The sequence below is a fragment of the Oryzias melastigma genome, linkage group LG23 (genome assembly GCF_002922805.2).
Source record: "Oryzias melastigma strain HK-1 linkage group LG23, ASM292280v2, whole genome shotgun sequence".
NCBI classification, from domain to species: Eukaryota; Metazoa; Chordata; class Actinopteri; order Beloniformes; family Adrianichthyidae; genus Oryzias; species Oryzias melastigma.
Window position 1 is genome coordinate 19,733,407 of NC_050534.1, and position 19,662 is coordinate 19,753,068.

Genomic DNA, 19,662 nt, shown 5'->3' on the forward strand with positions numbered 1-19,662 from the left:
CTAGCAAAATTTCTTGAATTAGAATTTTATTTTGAAAATAGATTTTCAGAAACTGTAAATTAAAAATGCCAACTTCAGCCCCAAGTTTTGGCTAATTTATGCTTTTTTCAAGTTATAAACAGACCAATCAGATGCTTCAAGGCGAAGCCTGCTGGCCTCAATGCCCAAAGTTTCAAGAAAAAGGGGTGTGGCCTTCCAACAAGCTCACTTCTGATTGGCGAGAGTGGTTGCTATAGAAATGATGACTCAGACTGGTTACCGAGGACTTGTGGCTCCAACATGACGGCGTCCGTATTTGATCAGAACCATTTTCTACGTCACTCAGTCCAGTTCTCATTTACAGTCAGTGATGTGGATCCCCGTTGACCAACTCTTCTACTTGGATCTCCACTTTGTGGAGCTGGAATCCAATAATCTCCTTTGACCATATTGACATTGAAACTGCAAATAGCAGCTTTAATAAGCAGACGGTGGGACAGCTCGTTACGCCTTTCATTGAACTGAAGCACTAAACACTAGAGGGCGTGGTCCAATCCTCCACGAACTTCATGTTTTACATTACTGGTTCTATTGAGAAAAAACTTCCAAAGCTGCTCTTTTCTCCTCAAAGTTCCTCCTTTTTTTCAATTAATGTTTACGTCTGATGTCATTTCAGAAAACAAGAGCTGAGGCAGCAATATGTCAGCAGAGTTACCGTGTTGACATGAAAACAAATCAACACAGCTCCACAGGACGTTGAGTCCAAAACGCTGAAGGATTTCATTCAATCAACATTTTTCTTTGCTTTCTGGATCGACAGTTGAACAAATCCAGGGGAAGAAATAATTCAATTAAATCAAATGAGGGACTTTCCCTCCAAGAATAGTCATTTTTGAGGACAGTCCAGTAAAACAACTCATTTCCAGCCCATCAAAGAGGCTTTTCCCAGGTAAAATCGTAAGAATTTAAATGCAACATTCTGTGCAAACAAAGCATAAACACAGTTAAAGCTTAAATTTTTTTTAATAAGATCATCGTCCAACTCAACTGAAATTCTCAAAATGAAAATGAGATTCTAACAAAAAGTACAGGACAGCAAAAACAATGAAAAAAAGAGACAAAAAGGAACATTTTAATGAAAAAAACTAAGAAAATGTAAACGGCAACGACATAAAACTAAATGTAAAATGGAGACGACAAAGTAATAAATTAAGAAGAAACAAGATATAAAATATGAAATATGTAAAAAGTAGGTAATAAATATGAATTGAAAACATAAAAGTGTAATCTTTAGAGGAGCTAGAAAGGTTTAGCTTACAAGGAGTTTGTGTTTCTATGAAATCTAAAGAAATTGAATTTCACAATGGCAGCTTTTCTGTTGGTTTATCTCCATAGTAACCATTTTATTTTTTGGTCTCCTGGGGTTGCCGATTAAGTTCATGTAAGTTTTAGAAGAATCGGCAAAAGTACACTTTAGGATTTCCTTGGCAACGGAGGATTTTTCTTAACCACGCCCACATTCCTAATATGTTCATATCATATGCCTTATCATTTCGTTCAGCTTGAGCCAGCAATTCATGTTTTAAATTATTGCAATATTCTGGTAAAAAACACGCAAGCAACAAGGAAACAACACTTTTGCTAGCTCGCTATGCTAACGCCACTCAAACTCTATGAGCAAAACTTATTTTCAAGTAGCTTCCCAATGATTCTTGATGAGATAAAGAGGAGGAATTTAAATGTGTAGAGGGTTCTAAGGGTGTATTTTAAAGTTTTCAAGATGGCGGCTTCTTCCCGAGGTCAAAGTTCAGCGAAAGTTTGGTTATGGTTGTAGATTTGACCTTTATTTATTTAATAACTTTTGAAGCACCTGAAATGCTTTAAATGTACTGGTATGGTAACATTTAGCAGTGATATACTTTATTTTATTAACTAAATTTATCAATCCTTAAGGCACATTTATTGAAATGATGTCTGGATATATCGTGATATGTATCGTATATGACATGCATATCACGATACACACAGTATTGTTACACGTGTATTGCGTTACACAGAGTATCATGGCATGTGTATCGTGATACACAGAGTAGCATGACACATGTATCGCGATACACGAAGTCTCATTACACGTGTATCGCGATAGACACAGTATCACGACACGTGTATCGCGATAGACACAGTATCAAGACACGTGTATCGCGATAGACACAGTATCACGACACGTGTATCGCGATACACACAGCATCACACGTGTATCGCGATACACTCAGCATCATAACTTGTTTATCGTGATACACACAGTATCACGAGACGTGTATCGCGATACACGAAGTATCACGACACGTGTATCGCGATACACGAAGTATCACGACACGTGTATCGCGATACACGAAGTATCACGACACGTGTATCGCGATACACGAGGTATCACGACATGTGTATCGCGATACACGCAGTATCACGACACGTGAATCGCGATACACGAAGTATCATTACACGTGTATCGCGATACACGCAGTATCACGACACGTGTATCGCGATACACGAAGTATCACGACACGTGTATCGCGATACACACAGTATCACGACTTGTGTGACGCGATACACACAGTATCACGACTTGTGTGACGCGATACACACAGTATCACGACACGTGTCTCGCGATACACACAGTATCACGACACGTGTCTCGCGATACACGCAGTATCACGACACGTGTCTCGCGATACACGCAGTATCACGACATGTGTCTCGCGATACACACAGCATCACATGTGTATCGTGATACACACAGGGTATCATAACTTGTGTATCCTGATGCAGTATCGCCAGGTTTGCTAATGCGTCCTCCTAACTGTTGCCAACGTTTTAATTTAACTTCCAGAATTTGACTCCAGTGTTTATGAAGCTTCAAGACGGCAGAAGCATCAATCTGCGGCTCAGAAAGGCCGGCTGCAGATCCTAATGTCCTGCAGGCCGCTGGGCCGTCGCTTCCCGCCATCCGGCGCTGATGATTGGCTGTCAGGTGCCTGTGGGATCCTGGCAGCCGTCATTCGAGCGGATGATTGTTTCCTCGTGTTTTATTTCCCTGTGACTGCAGAGCAGCTTCTCCTCACTTATTCCTTCAAGAGGACGGGGAAGAGAACGTCCCGGGATGCCATTTTTCACACTGCTTCTTGGAAGATTAGATGTTCTTCAGGTGTGGCGCCGTGATTTATGACCAAAGGTGACGGTTAGTAACAGTGAGAGGGGAAAATCTGAGGCCGTCTCCATTGAGAAGGAGCAGCTTAGAGTTTCTGCACGTTTGAAGATTGAGATCAGATTACAGAGAAGTGACGCTCTGACGTCAGATCTACCCCCTTAAAGGAAGAATCTTTTATTTTAAGAAGAAACTGAGGAAGAAAAGCTCCCTGTGACATTTAGGAGGCAAAACTGGACCACAAATCGACTCCTCTCTGTGGAAATCCATCCATGATTCGTGAACTTTATCACCAGAAGAAACGCGACTGTTTGTTAAAGATCCGTCAGCACAAGAAGAGACGAGAAGATTTCAGGTTCAAGTCAAGTTTACTGTAATCTGATCTACTGAGAATGTGACGATTGTTTTTTCAACTGGTCACAATCTTTCATTTCCACCTTAATGTTAACTTATTTTCTGAATCACAGAAACAACTAATAATGCCCACAGGTCACATGACCAAGAGTGCAGATGAGAGTTTAATTATTTCACTTTTAAAGTCGTAAAATTATGAGAGAAAAGCTAAAACTTTAAAGAATAAAGGCGTAAAGTTATTTTTAAAAAATCTACAATAATAAAATGTAATACACTTATGAGAAAAAAGAAAAAAATGACAATAATAAAGTAGTAAAATGATTTTTAAAAATCACAAGAATAAAAGTAAAAAAATTATGATTAAAAAATGTACAAGAATAAAGACGTAAAATTAGGAGAAAAAAAGCCAAATTAAAATAAGTAAAAAAGTAATAAAATTATGAGAAAGAAGCAAAAATTTTACAAGAATAAGACTAGTAAAATTATGAGAAAAACGGAAAAAAAATTACAAAAATAAAAACACAAAATTATCAGAAAACAGCAAACAATTTACAAGAATAAAGAAGTAAAATTATGAAAAAAAATTGCAAAAATTTGACAAGAATAAAGTCATAGAATTATAAAAAAGACAGAGTTAAAAAAAATCAAAATGTTACTAATAAAATTGTTAGAATAGTGAGAAAAAAGACAAAAATAGATAAGACAAAAAATCATCAAAAATATGAGAAAAAAGCAGAAAAGTCTAAAGTTATGAGGAAATATTCAAAATTTACAAGGCTAAATTTGTACAATTATGAGACAGAAATTTTTATTTAACAAGGAAAAGATAAGTTGTTTTTTTTCCAAAATAAAATGTTTGAAAAATCTTAAATGTAAAAAATTTAAATGTTAAAATGTAAAAAAATTTGGGTCTCCCTTACTTGTTTTTTGACAAGTTGGCTGCTCCAATTAAATCACGTCTCCCTAACCTCCAGGCCACAAACCAGTACTGGCACGCATACTGCACCGGTACCCTAACCCTAACCCGTAACCTAACCAGGTCCGCAAACCGGAACAAGACGGCACCAAACAGTACTGGAACTCATTCTTCTATCGCGATATACATCGATATCGTTTTATTGCCCCGCCCTTCTGTGTGGATTTTCTGCAGTTTGGTGTCGTGTTCAGCTCCAGATTGTGTGTGGTTGTTCTCAGACTCACGTCAACGATCTGGGGGTCGGGGCATTGTTGCGGCTCCGGCGTTTGGCAGAGCTCCCGGTACACGCAGCTCCTCCGAGCGGGGCACCACACACAGCTGTACTTGGCGTCGGCGTGTTTGCACAGACTGCAGTCCTCCCTTCCCACCGCGCAGTTGTACAGCACCACTGGGGGAGGAGAGGTGTCATCACCTGGATCCTCAGGTGTGTGTGTTAATGGAGGACACGCCCACCTGTCAGGGTGCTGTCGATCTTGTGGTTGTCGGTGTCTTTGATGTGGAAGGACACGTTCACTTCCTGCTGCACGTCGTAAGAAAACTGCACACAAACAGCCGTCACACGCCATCAGCAGCTTTTATTTTGAAACTTTTCTTAACCTTCAAACATGTGCAGCTAATTCACTTTTTTAATGAACTGATAATTGTGTCTAACGAGCTAAAACTGCTTCAAACTGACCCGATAACCGCCGAACTGAAACTTTAAGCCTCCCGTTTTGGTGACCTGTTCCTCGTCGGGCGTCATCAGCTCCGTCCCGATGGAAAAGCTCCGCCCCTGCAGACACCAGATAGAGATGAAAGGGAAACCCAGGAGGATTGTGGGTCGTTTGAGGAGCTGATCTCACATCGTAGATGTCCAGGTTCTTCCCCTGGAAGCTGATGGGTATGGCGACGCCCACGGGGATCAGCTGCGGCTCCGGAGACTCAAACCGAGGACAGTTATCCGGCTTCATGCAGAGAAAAAAAGAAGAAGAAGAAGAAGAAGAAGAAGAAGAAGAAGGAGAAGCCGTGAACCAGCAACTGTGAAAATCTGCTTTTGATAAAAAATATTGCACCAAAAATGAGAATTTCATGAAAAAACAACAAGTATTGACCTGCTGCGGTTTGACGATGTTCAAGCCGCTGACAGAATCGTCTTGGTCGCTGCAGACGTGGTTCTGAGCGTCCCACTGGCACCCCCACTGACTCGTCACGCATGTGATGCACCTGAAAACACGTGTTAGCGTCAGGGCCGTGGACGCCATTGTTCCCGCTGTGAACGTGTGTGTGGGCGGGCTCACGGCGTGTTCTCGTTCTTCTTGACTGTGGCGGCGCAGTTGTAGAAGTGAAACTCTCCGGACGTCACCTCCGTGGTTTTGTTCACTCGGATCTTGAGCGGGACGGACACGAAGTCTACACGGACGAACGTATCGGAAATCAGTAATTTACATAAGAAAACGAATAAATATGAGGAAGAGACGGGTTCACCCACCCCAGTCTCCAGGGGTCGATGAGATGACCTCGGGGTTGGGCAGCGAGCAGGCCACCTGAGTCTGAGAGTGCTGGACCAGCTGGGCCGCGGTGTCGAAGGAGTCGGAGGAGCCGAAGGAGCACTCCAGCTGGTCCTGCTCCCGCAGAGCCGGGAGGGCGGGGATGGTGATGACAACCTGAGGAGAAACAACCGAGCATGAGCCTCCAGAAACCCAGACGTGGAGAGGACGCAGAAGAGTTCTCATCTCAGACGGATGCAGAGAGCCAGAGAAACAAAATAAAGCGTGTTGGTCTGCAGACGCCAGAGCTTCAACATGTTCGAGTCCTGCAGAAGAAAACTTTCAGCAGATGAAACATCAGGAGAAAATGAGAAGTGACGTCATCTCATCCAGTTTTGAAGAAAGTTCCTCAATAAACCCCCTGAAAACGTTTTCTTACAGAAAGACTAAACTGCTGAAACTTCTGTCAAAAAAGGAACTAAAACCAGAGAATTTTATACAACGATCCTGATGATGTTTAACACGCTCTCTGATCATCTTTTGAGTTGTTTGAAAAGTGATTCTGTTGTTTTTAGCCAAGATATTAAAAAAAAAAAAAAAAAAAACATGCATCGTTTTCATGGACATAGTTTCTGCAGAGCAGCAGGAATTCATTGTGGGCGGTACCGTTGAGGTAGAGTAAGCCCCTCCCACATCCCCTCCCTTGTGCTGATTGGAGCAGGGAGCTTGTGGTCCACCCAGTGCCTTTTCAGTATTACAACTGTATTTGTTTGGTCTGTTCCAGATTCACAACTATTTGGATAAAGAAATATTCAGAATTTCAAGTTTAGGTTTTATTTTCCTCGTATTTGTCTTATATCCTCATAACAAATGCCATAAGAACAGGTCAAAAACGAAATCTTTATTGGAGTAAGTCATTAGATCAGTAATCGATCCATAAAAGTAGAGATCCATCTAACTCATAATGCTAAAGTCCGCTTGTTTGATGCTAACGTTTAATGGGATTTCCCATAGGACGGCTAATGCTAACGTTCAGTCGACCTAAACATACATTCTGACTAAATGAACATCTTTATAAACTCACAGACATAAATTTTCTAAACTCTTAAGAAAATATTATTTAAAGTAACCATTTGTGGTCTAAAACACAGTTTTTTGCTCATTCTGTCTTCTTCTTCTGTAATGCTAGAGCGCAATCGCCACCTAGTGGCCAAACTGAAACGCCCTCCAGGAGAGGCAGAACAATTGTCCGTTTGAGAATCCATGTAACACTGCATGCTAATAACAATCTCATTATCTCACTAATACATGTTACAGTATGTGAACTGGATCAGATCAATATAAATATCTTCAAAACATATATAGATTATGAATGTATGTAAACAAATGTGTCTTAATGTGTAAACTTAAAATTGAATTGAGAGGATTGAAAGAATGTAAAAGAATTGGAATTGAATTGATCCAGGCTCTGGTTACTCGAATCAAATCTGGAAATTATTGTCAATACCCAGCCCTAATTTTTTGATGATTTATTTAAATAAGAAAAGTTCTCAAAGGTTATCTGAGATTTGGGATCATCTGCAAGAATGAATCAGTTTCTTCTTATACAGAAAACAGTGGAATGATCTGCCTCATTAGGAAGAATTAAATTGATCAGCAGAAACTAAGACAGAAGCATTTCAAAGCTAGAAATGTTGCATTGCCTACAATTATCCTATTGTGAATGCTTTTTTGCTGATAGTAATTACTGAAGATGCTGAAGCTTTTTGATGAAAATGGCGACGCAATTTACTCTAATTACTGAAGGGATTTGCTGAAAATGCTAAAGCTGTTTACAAATTGTTAAATTTGCTAAAAGACTAAAAATTTCATTAAAGACTTTGAAAGAGTACTGAAGTTGACCTAATTTAAAAAAAAGATTGTAGTAAAATTGCTTAAAAATCTCCAATACATGCCAATTTGCAAACATATTTAGTGGGTTGCTTAAATATGAGCTAAACTCCAAATTAGCCCATAAAATCCTTAACAGATGCCAAATTAGACAAAAAAGGCTAACCAGAATCCAAAATAGCCTAAAATTCCTCAGTAAACTAAATTAGTCAAAAACGTTTGCAAGTTGCTAAAATAGAAGCTAAACTCTAAATTAGACTTTAAAACCTCAGTAGATAACAAATGATCCAAAGGTTAGCATGTTGCTAAACTATTAACTAAACTTCAAATTAGCTTAATCAGTTGATACAAAATTAGCCAAAAAAAAGCTAGCACATTGCTTAAATAATAGCTAAACGCAAAACTGCCTAAAATTCCTCAGTAAACCAAATTAGTCAAAAAAACATTAGCTTGATGCTAAAATAGAAGCTAAACTCTAAATTAGCCTTAAAAACTACAGTAGATAACAAATTAGCAAAAACCTTAGCATGTTGCTAAAATATTAACTCCAAATTAGCGTTAAAAAACTAAATAAATTCAAAATTTGCCAAAAGGTTACCATGTTGCTAAAATATTAACTAAACCCTAAATTAGCATTAAAAAACTAAGAAGATTCAAAATTAGCCAAAAAAGCTAGCATATTGCTTGAATACTAGCTAAACGCAAAACTGCCTAAAATTCCTCAGTAAACTCGATTTGTCAAAAACGTTAGCTTAAATAGAAGCTAAAGTGTAAGATTCTAGCTGAACATTTGACACAAAGACTGCTGAAATCGCTGTTTCACTCCTTTCACGTACAGAAAGGAGCAGGAGAATCACTACTGTGTGAATGCTAACGAACATTCACACAATAAAAGTTCCTGTTTTTGACCTTGAATCAATACAATTCCAGACAACTTTGAACGTAACAGAAGTGCGGCGCTGTAAGGAAGTCGACCGCCCGTTTGTTACCACACACACTATTTAGACGTCACATTTGCTTGATTAGAACAAATGCACGGCGCCGACGGATTCACGGCGGTCATACATTTTCTGCAAAACATATTTAGCAAAGCTAACCAGACAAATGCAAAGTCATTTAGTGGAGGCGGCGCTCATATTTCTTCATTAGACAGTTTAAGACGTGCTGCTTGTGAAGGAGAAAGCATCAAACCCTTCAGGCCGTCCAGGAGTCTTTGGACGTCTTTGGTCACTAGGGGGCAGGCTAACCAAAGTACAATCATTTCCAACTCTTAAGTCGTTTCATAATCAAATCTCTGCACAGAAGTAGTAAATTCAGACAATAAAGACGCATTCAAGCTTCATAAAGGTTCAATAGTGACTCATAGAAGTAATTCTTAAAGCACTCGTCATTGGAGGTGACCCCTGCAGGATTATTCACCTCTAGATACATTAACGTAGAAACTTCTCAAGGTCTTTTTTAATATAGTGATATTTTAAACCAAATGCAGTCTAATCAGAACACAGTCTGTACTAGAAGAAACAACTAAAAACTACTGTTTTGACTTCTAGTGTAATTGGAAAATGAAGGAAACGTTGGAAAATGTTTCTTTTAATCCCAAAACAAATTCAGATAAAAGTCTGAAAATGTAGAGAAAGACGATTATTTCCATTTCTGTTGCCATAGCAATGTTACAGCGATTTGGGATAGAATAATTGTTAAAGATTTGAGCTCATTAGCTGATTATTCATTGTAGAAAATGTTATAGATGAGTATTAAAAGTACCAATCAACACTTTTCACTTCTGTTGAACTATCAAAACTCCTCAATCCAGATTAAATGTATTCTTTGTTCAACGTTAATCTCAGACGTTGGTCCATGAAAGTGGTCAAAAACGGTGGTCCTGTTGGAGTTCCGTATTTATTCTATGGCTCCTCCCACTATCAGCCAATCAGAGAACGTCACTGTCATAGTCTGGCCTTTGCTCTATCATCCGTATGAAGATCTAATACAGACCAGATAAAAGTCGCTGCATCAATCAACTGTGTTGCCATAATCCTCCATCGGTATGACCATCAACCAATGACCTTTAAGTCTTCGTCAGGCGCACCTGTACAGGTCGCTCTTATGGAAGAACAAACATGAAATTAACCGTCCAGCTGAGAGCGGGCGGTGCTTTATTTCAATGTTTACATTGTTTTATTAACACACCGACCAGTTGGTTAAATATTCTGGATCTCTCTCCGGTCGGCTCACTCTTGGTTCTGTAACAACACATCCTCATTCCCGGGTCGTCGCATGTTGACGTTTGGGTCGTCGTTTTTTTACGTGGTGGCTGTTTCCACCAAGTCACGGGTCCCCAAACTCTGGGCCGCGACCAGTACCTCGGACCCAGTCTGGGCCCAGTTCACGTCTGATGCTGCGTCCGGTACCACGTCTGGTAACAAGTCTGGGCCTGGTTTGTGTCTGGTACCACATCTGGGTCCGGTTTGCGTCCAGTTCTCGTCCGGTACTGCATCTTGGCCCTGTTTGCGTCCGGAACCGCGTCTGGGCCCTGTTCGCGTCTCATGCCGCGTCTTGGCCTAGTTTTCATCTGGCAATAAGTCTGGGCCCGGTTTGCGTCCGGTGTCATGTCTGGGCCCGGTTTGCGTCCGGTGTCATGTCTGGGCCCGGTTTGCGTCTGGTGCCGCGTCCAGGTCCGTTTTGCGTCCGGTATGGCGTCTGGGCCCGGTTTGTGTAGAGTACCAGTTTGCGTCTCGGTCCAGTTCACGTCTGATGCCGCGTCCGGTACCGCGTCTGGGCCCGGTTTGGGTCCCGTACTACATATAGTCCCGTTTTGTGTCCGGTACGCCGTCTGTGCCCGTTTTGCGCCAGGTACAGCATCTGGTACCATGTGAAGGTCCGTTTTCTGTGCGGTACTGGGTCTGCGCCCGGCTTGCGTCCGGTGTCATGTCTGGGCCCGGTTTGCGTCTGGTGCCGCGTCCAGGTCCGTTTTGCGTCCGGTATGGTGTCTGGGCCCGGTTTGTGTAGAGTACCAGTTTGCGTCTCGGTCCAGTTCACATCTGATGCCGCGTCCGGTACCGCGTCTGGGCCCAGTTTGCATCCGGTACCACATCTAGGCCCGTTTTGTGTCCAGTACGCCGTCTGTGCCCGTTTTGCGCCAGGTACAGCATCTGGCACCATGTGTAGGTCCGTTTTGTGTGCGGTACTGGGTCTGGGCCCGGTTTGCGTCGGGTGACAAGTTGAAAGGGTTGTGGCCCTTGATTCTCCGAAGAGCCGGCGTGTCGGGGGTTGATGGGTCGGGGGCACCCAGCGGTTTGGGGGGTGACATGGAGGGATCCTGAACCAGGTATCGGTGCGTGACGACTTGGGAATGAGATCATGTTTTTTCGTAAACAGGTCCGGTACACGTGAACGTGTAAGGGGGGACATTCAGCTTGTTCACGGTACCCGAGCATCAATGTGTCGGGACAAGAAGGATAAATGATAAACTTCTCATCTGCATTGTGATTGGTCCGTTTTGTAGCAGTCCACCCTTTGAACTACAGTTTAAATACCATAGATCTTCTAAAGGAGAATGGGTCCATTTTACAATGGAAACACTTAAAATACCCGACTGGACCGTCCCGCTCAGAGGAAACGAGGCTTCAGTGACCATTTTAGCAACATGGTCACTATATTGAGATATTTGTTGGTTGCCTGAAGCTGCTGGACGTGTGTATCAACTTTAGTGGTGATGTCAGAAACCACATTTTGAGATTTCCTCGTCTTCACAGAAACCAACATGGTTGAAAAAGTCACGTTTCATTCAGGCCAAGAGGTCAGCGTTTGCCATTTCACACCGCTCCAGTCAGTGCTCGGGGAGGACGCCATCACCACGCCATTCCAGCTTTGGAAAGGAAAATTGATAACTCTGAAAGGTGATCGATCCGCGATGACACCCGAGGGAACTCGGAGCTGCAGGCATCGGGTTGCAGGAGGACGCTAATTGGTGTTTGGAGACTTTTAAGAGGTCAAAGGTCAGGCAAAGCAAGTTGTTTGGTCACATCTCAACTGGAGATTCTTTGGTACCAAATTTCATTCCGGTAGATGAGGGTTAATTTACAAACTTGGCTCCACCCCTTTGGGGTCAAATGTCATCTCCATAGTGACGTATAATTCTTGTTTCAATGTGTCTGACTTGGAGTTCGACGTGTCAAATTCCTCAAACTGAGGCTGATCCATCCGAGTTGGAGAACATCAGATTTTAGGAGAAGGGCGGGCTCAGAGGTGATGGCGTGAAGGATGTTTGCTGCTGCTAGCGACCTGCTGAAGGACACGGCGGAACTTTGATCAATTCCTCATCAATCCAGACGGCTGAGCCTCCGAGTTCAGAGCGCCGCGGCGCCGCCACGGGAGCTCTGCTACTTCTGGAAAACTGCTGTCATGGCATTTGTGTTTTGATGCATTTACTAGAAATAAAACAGACCTGTTCTCATCTTTAGGGACAGAAACCTTTTTCTGTTTCTTTTTCTGGTGGATTTGAAATGGGAGGAGCCAAAAAAGAGCTAGTTAACTGGTAAATATTGGATAGTTGGTTAATTTTAGATCATTTACTTATTTTTTTTAAATAATTAAAACTTTGCTATGAAAGTAACATTAACAAGTTTAACGGGAAAACCCTAAAAATTATAAAAATAATTTTGTCATTGTTAAAAAGTGCTGCAGTTCATTTCCACAATAATCCTTTACTAAACACATGTTCTCCTATTCAAGATAATATATTCAAATTTTTATTCCTTAAACATTGAATTTGTAAAAATACAGTTAAAACAGAAAAGTTTGGATTAATTTTCTTGGACATATGGCCATGAAGTGGTGTCTTTATAAAGTTATACTGATTGTAGAAATGACCTGATGTGACATGTACTGCTGGTGTGTACGGGGTGAGGTTTGTGTCAAAATAAAAATTTGCTCAGAAGTGTTGGAAATCACTCAAAAAAGGGAGTATAAGACACGTGATACACGATTATGTGTAAGAAAGTCTATTTCTGTGAAACAAAGACTAATAATTAGATAATAACAGACATATTAAATTTAGCTAACTCTGAGCTAAAGTCACTATGTTAAAAATACCCAACTATATTTGTTTTTCTGAAATTTTTTATTAATATATAACAAAATAGTTTAGTTTAGCTTCAACTGCACAATTACTGTTATATAAATTTATTATTGTGTAGTTTTATTATTACACAATTTATGACATCACTGCAGAGACCTGAATAATGGCGACAATTTGAGCTGCATTAACAAAATATTCATATAGAAAAAATAGAAAAATAAAATGCTAAGTTTACTTTAAAACATCTAAACTTTTCATCAGTTTGTTCTCGATTGTGGAAGCGTCTTTAATCCTGACGTTCTCTAGCGGTCGCCAGTACGCGTCAGCAATTTGTTAAATCGATGTGTCGTGACTCGATTAATATGCAAGTGTAAAAATCGACATATTTCTGACAGGATAATTTAACAATTTGTTTTTGTCACAAAAAAGTTGTATTCAAAACAGATATTTGAAATGCAACATAAAATATTGTCATATCTTTTTCCAAAGTGTTCACAACTTTGTAAGCGTACGTTTCATTTTGACGGTCGTCTTACCCCATACCTGTTCCTCATTGTGATTACCAGCAGAATTTAACACCATTTTAGGCTTTTGTGTCATTAGTTTGTCAATAAAATATTGTAAAGCAGCCAAAACTCTTGATTAAATATCATGAATTCAATTATTTACATCTAATTTAAATCCAAAAACTTGTTTTTCTTTCCTTGTAGGTGAGAAAACAGTTTTCATTTTAAGGAGCAGAAATATGAGATTTGATTTACGTTTTTTATTTTATTTAAGTCTTGAGTTAAAAAATGTCTTTATTAGGTAAAACACATTTGGTGCTTCATAAATAAAGTTTGAACTAAAATACAAAAACTTTACATCTTTATAGTAAAACCTGCTTTAAAATCATGAAACTCCATGCATTGGTCTGCAAAGCTGCAGCTGAAACGACTCCAGAAACTCCAGAAAAGTTGAAGGTTTGAGTCAAACATTTGCAGAAAGTGAAAACAAAATTACATTTAACTGTTCATTTGAAAGCTTTGGAACGGTCCTGGTTCCACTTTTGCCACTAGAAAAACCTTTTATGTTTTTCTGTACATTAAAAGCTGCCGATTCATTTTCCCTCAACTCTGCTTTTTTTCTACTGCATTAATAAACACATCTGCTGTTTTTCCAGCCTGAGTCACCATCATGAAGCATCACTGGTTAGAGTTAATACTTCCACAGAACACAAAATACCTCTTTCACTTCCAGAGAAACACTTTAAATGTGAACATTAGACGTAGATCTCCATCAACCAGACAAGTACTGGATTAAAATAATCTGTTTATGGTTGTGCTGCTTTACATACAGCAGCTGCCAACAGTCTCGTCTCTTTACCTGCTGGGTCTTCTTGCAGCTGAGGTTCGGCGGGTCGAAGGTCTGGATCTCCACACACTTCTGATCCGGAGACCAGAGCCAGGTGTTTCTCTCCGTCGACCGTCCACAGTCCTTCTTCTGGCTGCACCTGAGAGCAGAAACCACAACTAAAGCTTTGAGATTTCCCACAAACACTTGTTCCTTTTGGAGATTTCAGATCTGATGTTTACGCACAATTTGTGCACAAGAATTCCCATAAAAGTGAAGCAGTTCTTTGAACTTTTATCTCAAATTCCACAGACTCACTTTCCCTCCAGGACGCACCACCCGCAGTACGGGTCCTTCATGGAGACGCAGTCCTGGCAGCTGGTCTTCAGGTGGCAGGCCTGGACGGGGACTTTGCTGATCTGGATGTAAAAGACGAGATTTTAACTTAGAGATCAGAGATCAGGGTGAAGAGAACTAAAAGAAGGCTGTTGTCAAGATTTACTAGAAAATTAGTATTAGCTGCGATAATGCTAGTGTGAATGAAGATGATAAAGCTGTTTACTTTAATTGCTGAATGATGTACTGAATGTGCTGAACGTTTTGATACCAATATTGCATAGGTTTTAAAATTGCACAAACAATTTGAAAAATATCGTTAAAAAAATAAATAAATAAATAAATAAAATAAATAAATAAATAAATAAAATAACAAAAATTGCGTAATATTTCAAAACGGTAATGGATGAATTTCCTGAATGTGCTGAATGTTTTGATACCAATATTTCCTAGGTTTTAAAAGTGAGTAAAGAATGTGAAAAATTTCTTTGAAAAAATAAACAAGTAAATCACAAAAATTGCATAAAATCTGTAAAAGGTTTGAATACCAAAAGTATAAGCATGATTGTCCTGAATGTGCTGAACAATTTGATACTAATATCACATGTTTTGAAAGAGTACAACGAATTTGAAAAATTTCTTGGGAGAAAAAAAAAAAAAAGTAAAATTCGTAAAACATATAAGCAGTAGGGCTGTGAACGGATTAATTTGCCTCGCCAACTCCGGTTGTTATCATCCCACTTATTCCATGGTTATTTATAGAATGAAAAAATATTCAATCAGTTTTTAGTACTTTAGTACATTGCGATCAATAATGTTCAATCACAACACAAAAGTGTGAGTAAACAGAATTTTTTTTTTTAGTTGGTTGACAGTCTTAATTAAAAATAAATGTTCTACATGTACAATTTTGGTTGTGATTTCATATTTTGATCATTCACAGATAATAATTAGTCTGCAAATAGTGTAACTAAAAAAAAGTCAATCGTGATCAATTTTTTTCCAGGTTCATGAATAATTCGTTACATTTTTTTGTATCAATTCCCGGCCCTAAAAAATTCCAAAAGTAAATGCAGTAAAGTCCTGAACCTTCTGAACGTTTTGATGACAACATTGATAGAGTTTCAAAGGTGCAAAAAGTTTTTGAAGGATTTGAAGAATTTCTTATTCATTTTCAATAGAGCTAAAAAAATAAAAAATAAAAATCGCATAAATTGCATAAAATCTTTAAAACCGTAAAATAAATCAATACCAAAAATAAAAGCAGTAATGTCCAGAACTTGTGAAATATTTTGATAACAAGATTGCTTAAGTTTCTAAAGTGCACAAAGTTTTTAAAGGATTTAAAAAATTTCCTATTCATTTTTAATGGGTGAAAAAAAAAATCTCACGCATCTGTTCATCGACTTAACATTGAAACACCATTAAGACGCAAAACCTTTTAAAGTTTTGTCAGAACTTATTTGTGTCCTCATTTTAAATCTAGGAAAAGTCAAAACAGTGAGATTTTTTTGATAGTTTTTCCTTTTAGGAAAGTTGGTTTATAATCCAATTTTGAGTTTATCTGAAAAAGTCTCCAGACTACTTGAAGATTTTTGGTTCTATGTGTGACTAAGTGATTAGCAAAAACTATGAAGTTTCAGAAATCTGTTTATTTTCACTAAATCTTGGTATTTGTTCTTTGTGAAAGCCGTCTTAAAAAACATTCAAATCTGATGATTTTCTGAGTCTCCTGATAATCAAATGAAGAGTGTTCTCTCGGGGAGCTTCACTTCGAGGGTTTTTCGGTTTACTTGAACAAATAATTCCTCCGTTAAGAAGAGCCTCGACTCTCAGATTTAAATGAGCAGATGGAACGAGCTTCCTCACTTGACTTGATCAAAGCAAATTGCCTTCTTGAAGTGCTTTGTGATTAATTCATTTCTAACTCGATAACATCCATTTCACCTTGCAAACCTGAGGGATGAAAGGAGGAAGACGGATGAGGAATTAAAGCGGAGCGAGAAACAAACGGAGCTGCGGAGAAGCGAAGAACCGACCAATCAATAACTGACTCGCGTGCGGTAATGCAGACGGATGTTTCGGCACAAGTCGCCCGAATGAATAAATGATCAAATAAGATGCAGACGGTAAGTGAAAGAGTCTTGTTGGAAGGATGTCATGGAGGAGCATCGGTGACCTTCTGGATGGAGCGGGTCGCACGTGAGGCGGCAGAAATGGATTTAGGAAAAGGAGCGATCAATGGCTCTGCATCAGACTGACCTTTTCCCTGGTGGTGATGAACAGGTGTTCGCGGCTGGAATCGAACAGCAGGTTCTTGTTGACCTCGTCTCCGGTGCCTTCTCCGAGCTCCTGCTCGTGCCCCTTGGAGGACGCCGACAGATGAACCTTCAGCACCTGAAGAAACACAGCATCGCCATTAAGACGCTTTCAGGATCCCCGTATCGTCTATCCGTGCTCGAAGTGTAAAAGTCAAGAACTTTAATTTAGTTATTACTTTCCATCTTATAAAAATGAACCAGTAAACTGAGACTAACTTTGGAGATTAAACTATTCCCTGTTTGTGGACTCCGCAGCAAAACAGCTTCACTAAAGAAAGATAAAAGTGTTTGTTGGCTGTGATGTTGCTCCTCTGTTCTGCAGCAAAGCAACAAACAACCTGGAGAAACAAAAATAACCGTGTCGCTTCTATCTCTGGTAACAATGAAGCTGGTTGTGTTTGAGTCTGGTGTGAACTAAACACAGCTCCACAACACACATATCTCTCTGTTTCTATTGAAACTCTTACAACAAGAGCATGAACCCCTCATCAGTTCTTCAGCAGAATCCTGGACAGTTTAAGGAAATGTCGCCAACATCACGAGCTTTGGCCTCGTTTCCTGAGCGGGATGCAGGGCTGCCACGATTAGTCGATTAGCCATGACAAGTAAAATAGTCAGTAACTAATTTATTAGTCGTGTTTTTTTTGTTTTGTTTTGTTTTTTTTAATCTGAAAATGATGGCGCAGGCTTTCTAAAGCCACATCTCCCATTGTATTTAACACTAATGCGCAGTAGAGCTAATCCGGGTCGACAGTGATGTCACCGGAAGTTATATATTTAAAAGTTATGTAGCTTTGGTGTTAGCTAAAGTTTTAATGTTAGCTAAAGCTTTGGGGTTAGCTAACGCTTTAGCTCCAGTTAAAGCTTTGTTGTTGGTTAAAATGTTGGTGTTAGCTAGAGTTTTTGTGTTAGCTAAAGCTTCAGCTAGAACTTACCGTTAGCTAAAGCTTTACCTAAAGCTAAAGCTTTGGTGTTAGCTAAAATGTGGTGCTAGCTACAGGTAAGGCTTTGGTGTTAGCTAAAATGTGGTGCTAGCTAAAGCTAAAGCTTTGGTGTTAGCTAAAATGTGGTGCTAGCTAAAGATAAGGCTTTGGTGTTAGCTAAAATGTGGTGCTAGCTAAAGCTAAAGCTTTGGTGATAGCTAAAATGTGGTGTTAGCTAAAGCTAAAATTTTGGCATTAGGTAAGGCTTTAACTAAAGCTTTGGTGTCAGCTAAATCTTTAGCTAAAACGTTGGTGTTAGCTAAAGCTTTAGTGTTTGTTAAAATGTTGGTGTTAGCTAGAGTTTTTGTGTTAGCTAAAGCTCCAGCTAGAACTTAGTGTTATCTAACGCTTTACCAAAAGTTAAAGCTTTGCTGTTAAAACATTGGTGTTAGCAAAAGGTTTAGCTATAGTTTTTGTGTTAGATAGAGTTTTGGTGTTAGCAAAACCTTTAATGTTAGCTAAGGCTTTACCTAAAGCTAAAGCTTTGGTGTTAGCTAAAATATGGTACTAGCTAAAGCTAAAGTTTTAGTGATGCTAAGGCTTTACTAAAGCTAAAATTTTGGTATTAAGTTAGGCTTTAACTAAAGCTTTGGCATTAGCTAAGGCTTTGGTGTTACCTAGAGTTTTTATGTTAGCTAAAGGTTTAGCTAAAGCTTTTATGTTAGCTAAAGTGTTGGTGTTAGCTAAAGGTTTAGCTAAAGCTTTTATGTTAGCTAAAGTGTTGGTGTTAGCTAAAGCTTTAGTGTTAGCTAAGGCTTTACCTAAAGCTAAAACTACAACTTAACTTTAACTAAAGCTTTGGTGTTAAAGATGAAGTTGGAATAAGATCCTGTTGGAAATTTGTACTTCAAAACTTTGCAGACTTATTTTGACTTTAGAGTTTAGGATAAATCTACGACATTATAGTGCAGCTAACACACATGATAGCTTTACTATAAAAGATTTTTTAAGCTTTTAAAAAAACACGAGCTAGAAGTGGAAGGAACAGCTACAAGTGAAGGAAACAACCAAATATATGGTAGTAAAAAGGTCATTACCTTTCCAGAGGCGGTCCCCAAAAAGCCCACGGCGTGCCCCATCTCCACGGCAACCGCCACAGCAGTCAAGCGGGTCTTATGGACCACAGACGGCTCTGCAGACAAGGCAAACTCTGCCTTGCTGGCTAAGGGTGAAGGCAGGAACTCGGCTCCACACTTGTAATTGTCAGACTGAGCAGAAAACAGAATCAACGATTGGATTAATGACGCTCATTTTTCATTTTTGCTCTTTGAAAATGACTTGTTGCTTTTACATTCGGGTGGTAGCCGCACGACTCGTCAGGCTTGTTCGCGTAGGGCGAGTAGACCACGGATTTGTCGTTGATCATTCCGTGTTTGAGGTAACAAGCTTTAGTCAGCTGCTCGAACTGGTCGTTGATGGCCTGGAGAGGGTACATACCTGTGGGCGGGATCAAGAAAAGAGTCAAAAACTGACCACATGTTCAAATTATTAACACATTTCTAGATTTTAAACATTCCAAGTTTAATTTCATTTGTGTCAGAATTTGTGTAAATTTTTATTATTAGGAGCTTTAACTTCTAGGTTGACATTTGAATTATCGTAACTCTTCAACCTCAATCTCTGAAATTACAACTAATTCTGAAGCTGAAAAAAGCAGTTTGGGGATCATATGCAACACTTTAATACCATAAAGTACTTGAAAGTACTTTACTAGAGAACTGTATTAAAATGAGACCTTCACAG

The 19,662-nt window shown here is 39.5% G+C and overlaps 1 protein-coding gene across 3 annotated transcripts in view; it reads right to left on the minus strand.

Moving 5' to 3' along the window:
* Positions 1–19,662, minus strand: part of plxnb2a (plexin b2a) — a 186,851-nt gene that overhangs the window by 32,191 nt on the left and 134,998 nt on the right. For all 3 annotated transcript variants that reach the window (XM_024284789.2, XM_024284767.2, XM_036210260.1), the window contains 12 exons: positions 19,211–19,356; positions 18,957–19,127; positions 16,878–17,012; positions 14,598–14,698; positions 14,313–14,439; positions 5,980–6,154; positions 5,789–5,900; positions 5,603–5,714; positions 5,354–5,455; positions 5,188–5,283; positions 4,965–5,049; positions 4,736–4,899 (listed from right to left, as the gene is read on the minus strand). In XM_024284789.2, the coding sequence (XP_024140557.1) occupies positions 4,736–4,899; positions 4,965–5,049; positions 5,188–5,283; positions 5,354–5,455; positions 5,603–5,714; positions 5,789–5,900; positions 5,980–6,154; positions 14,313–14,439; positions 14,598–14,698; positions 16,878–17,012; positions 18,957–19,127; positions 19,211–19,356 (1,526 nt within the window). The remainder of the gene's footprint in view (positions 1–4,735; positions 4,900–4,964; positions 5,050–5,187; positions 5,284–5,353; positions 5,456–5,602; positions 5,715–5,788; positions 5,901–5,979; positions 6,155–14,312; positions 14,440–14,597; positions 14,699–16,877; positions 17,013–18,956; positions 19,128–19,210; positions 19,357–19,662) is intronic.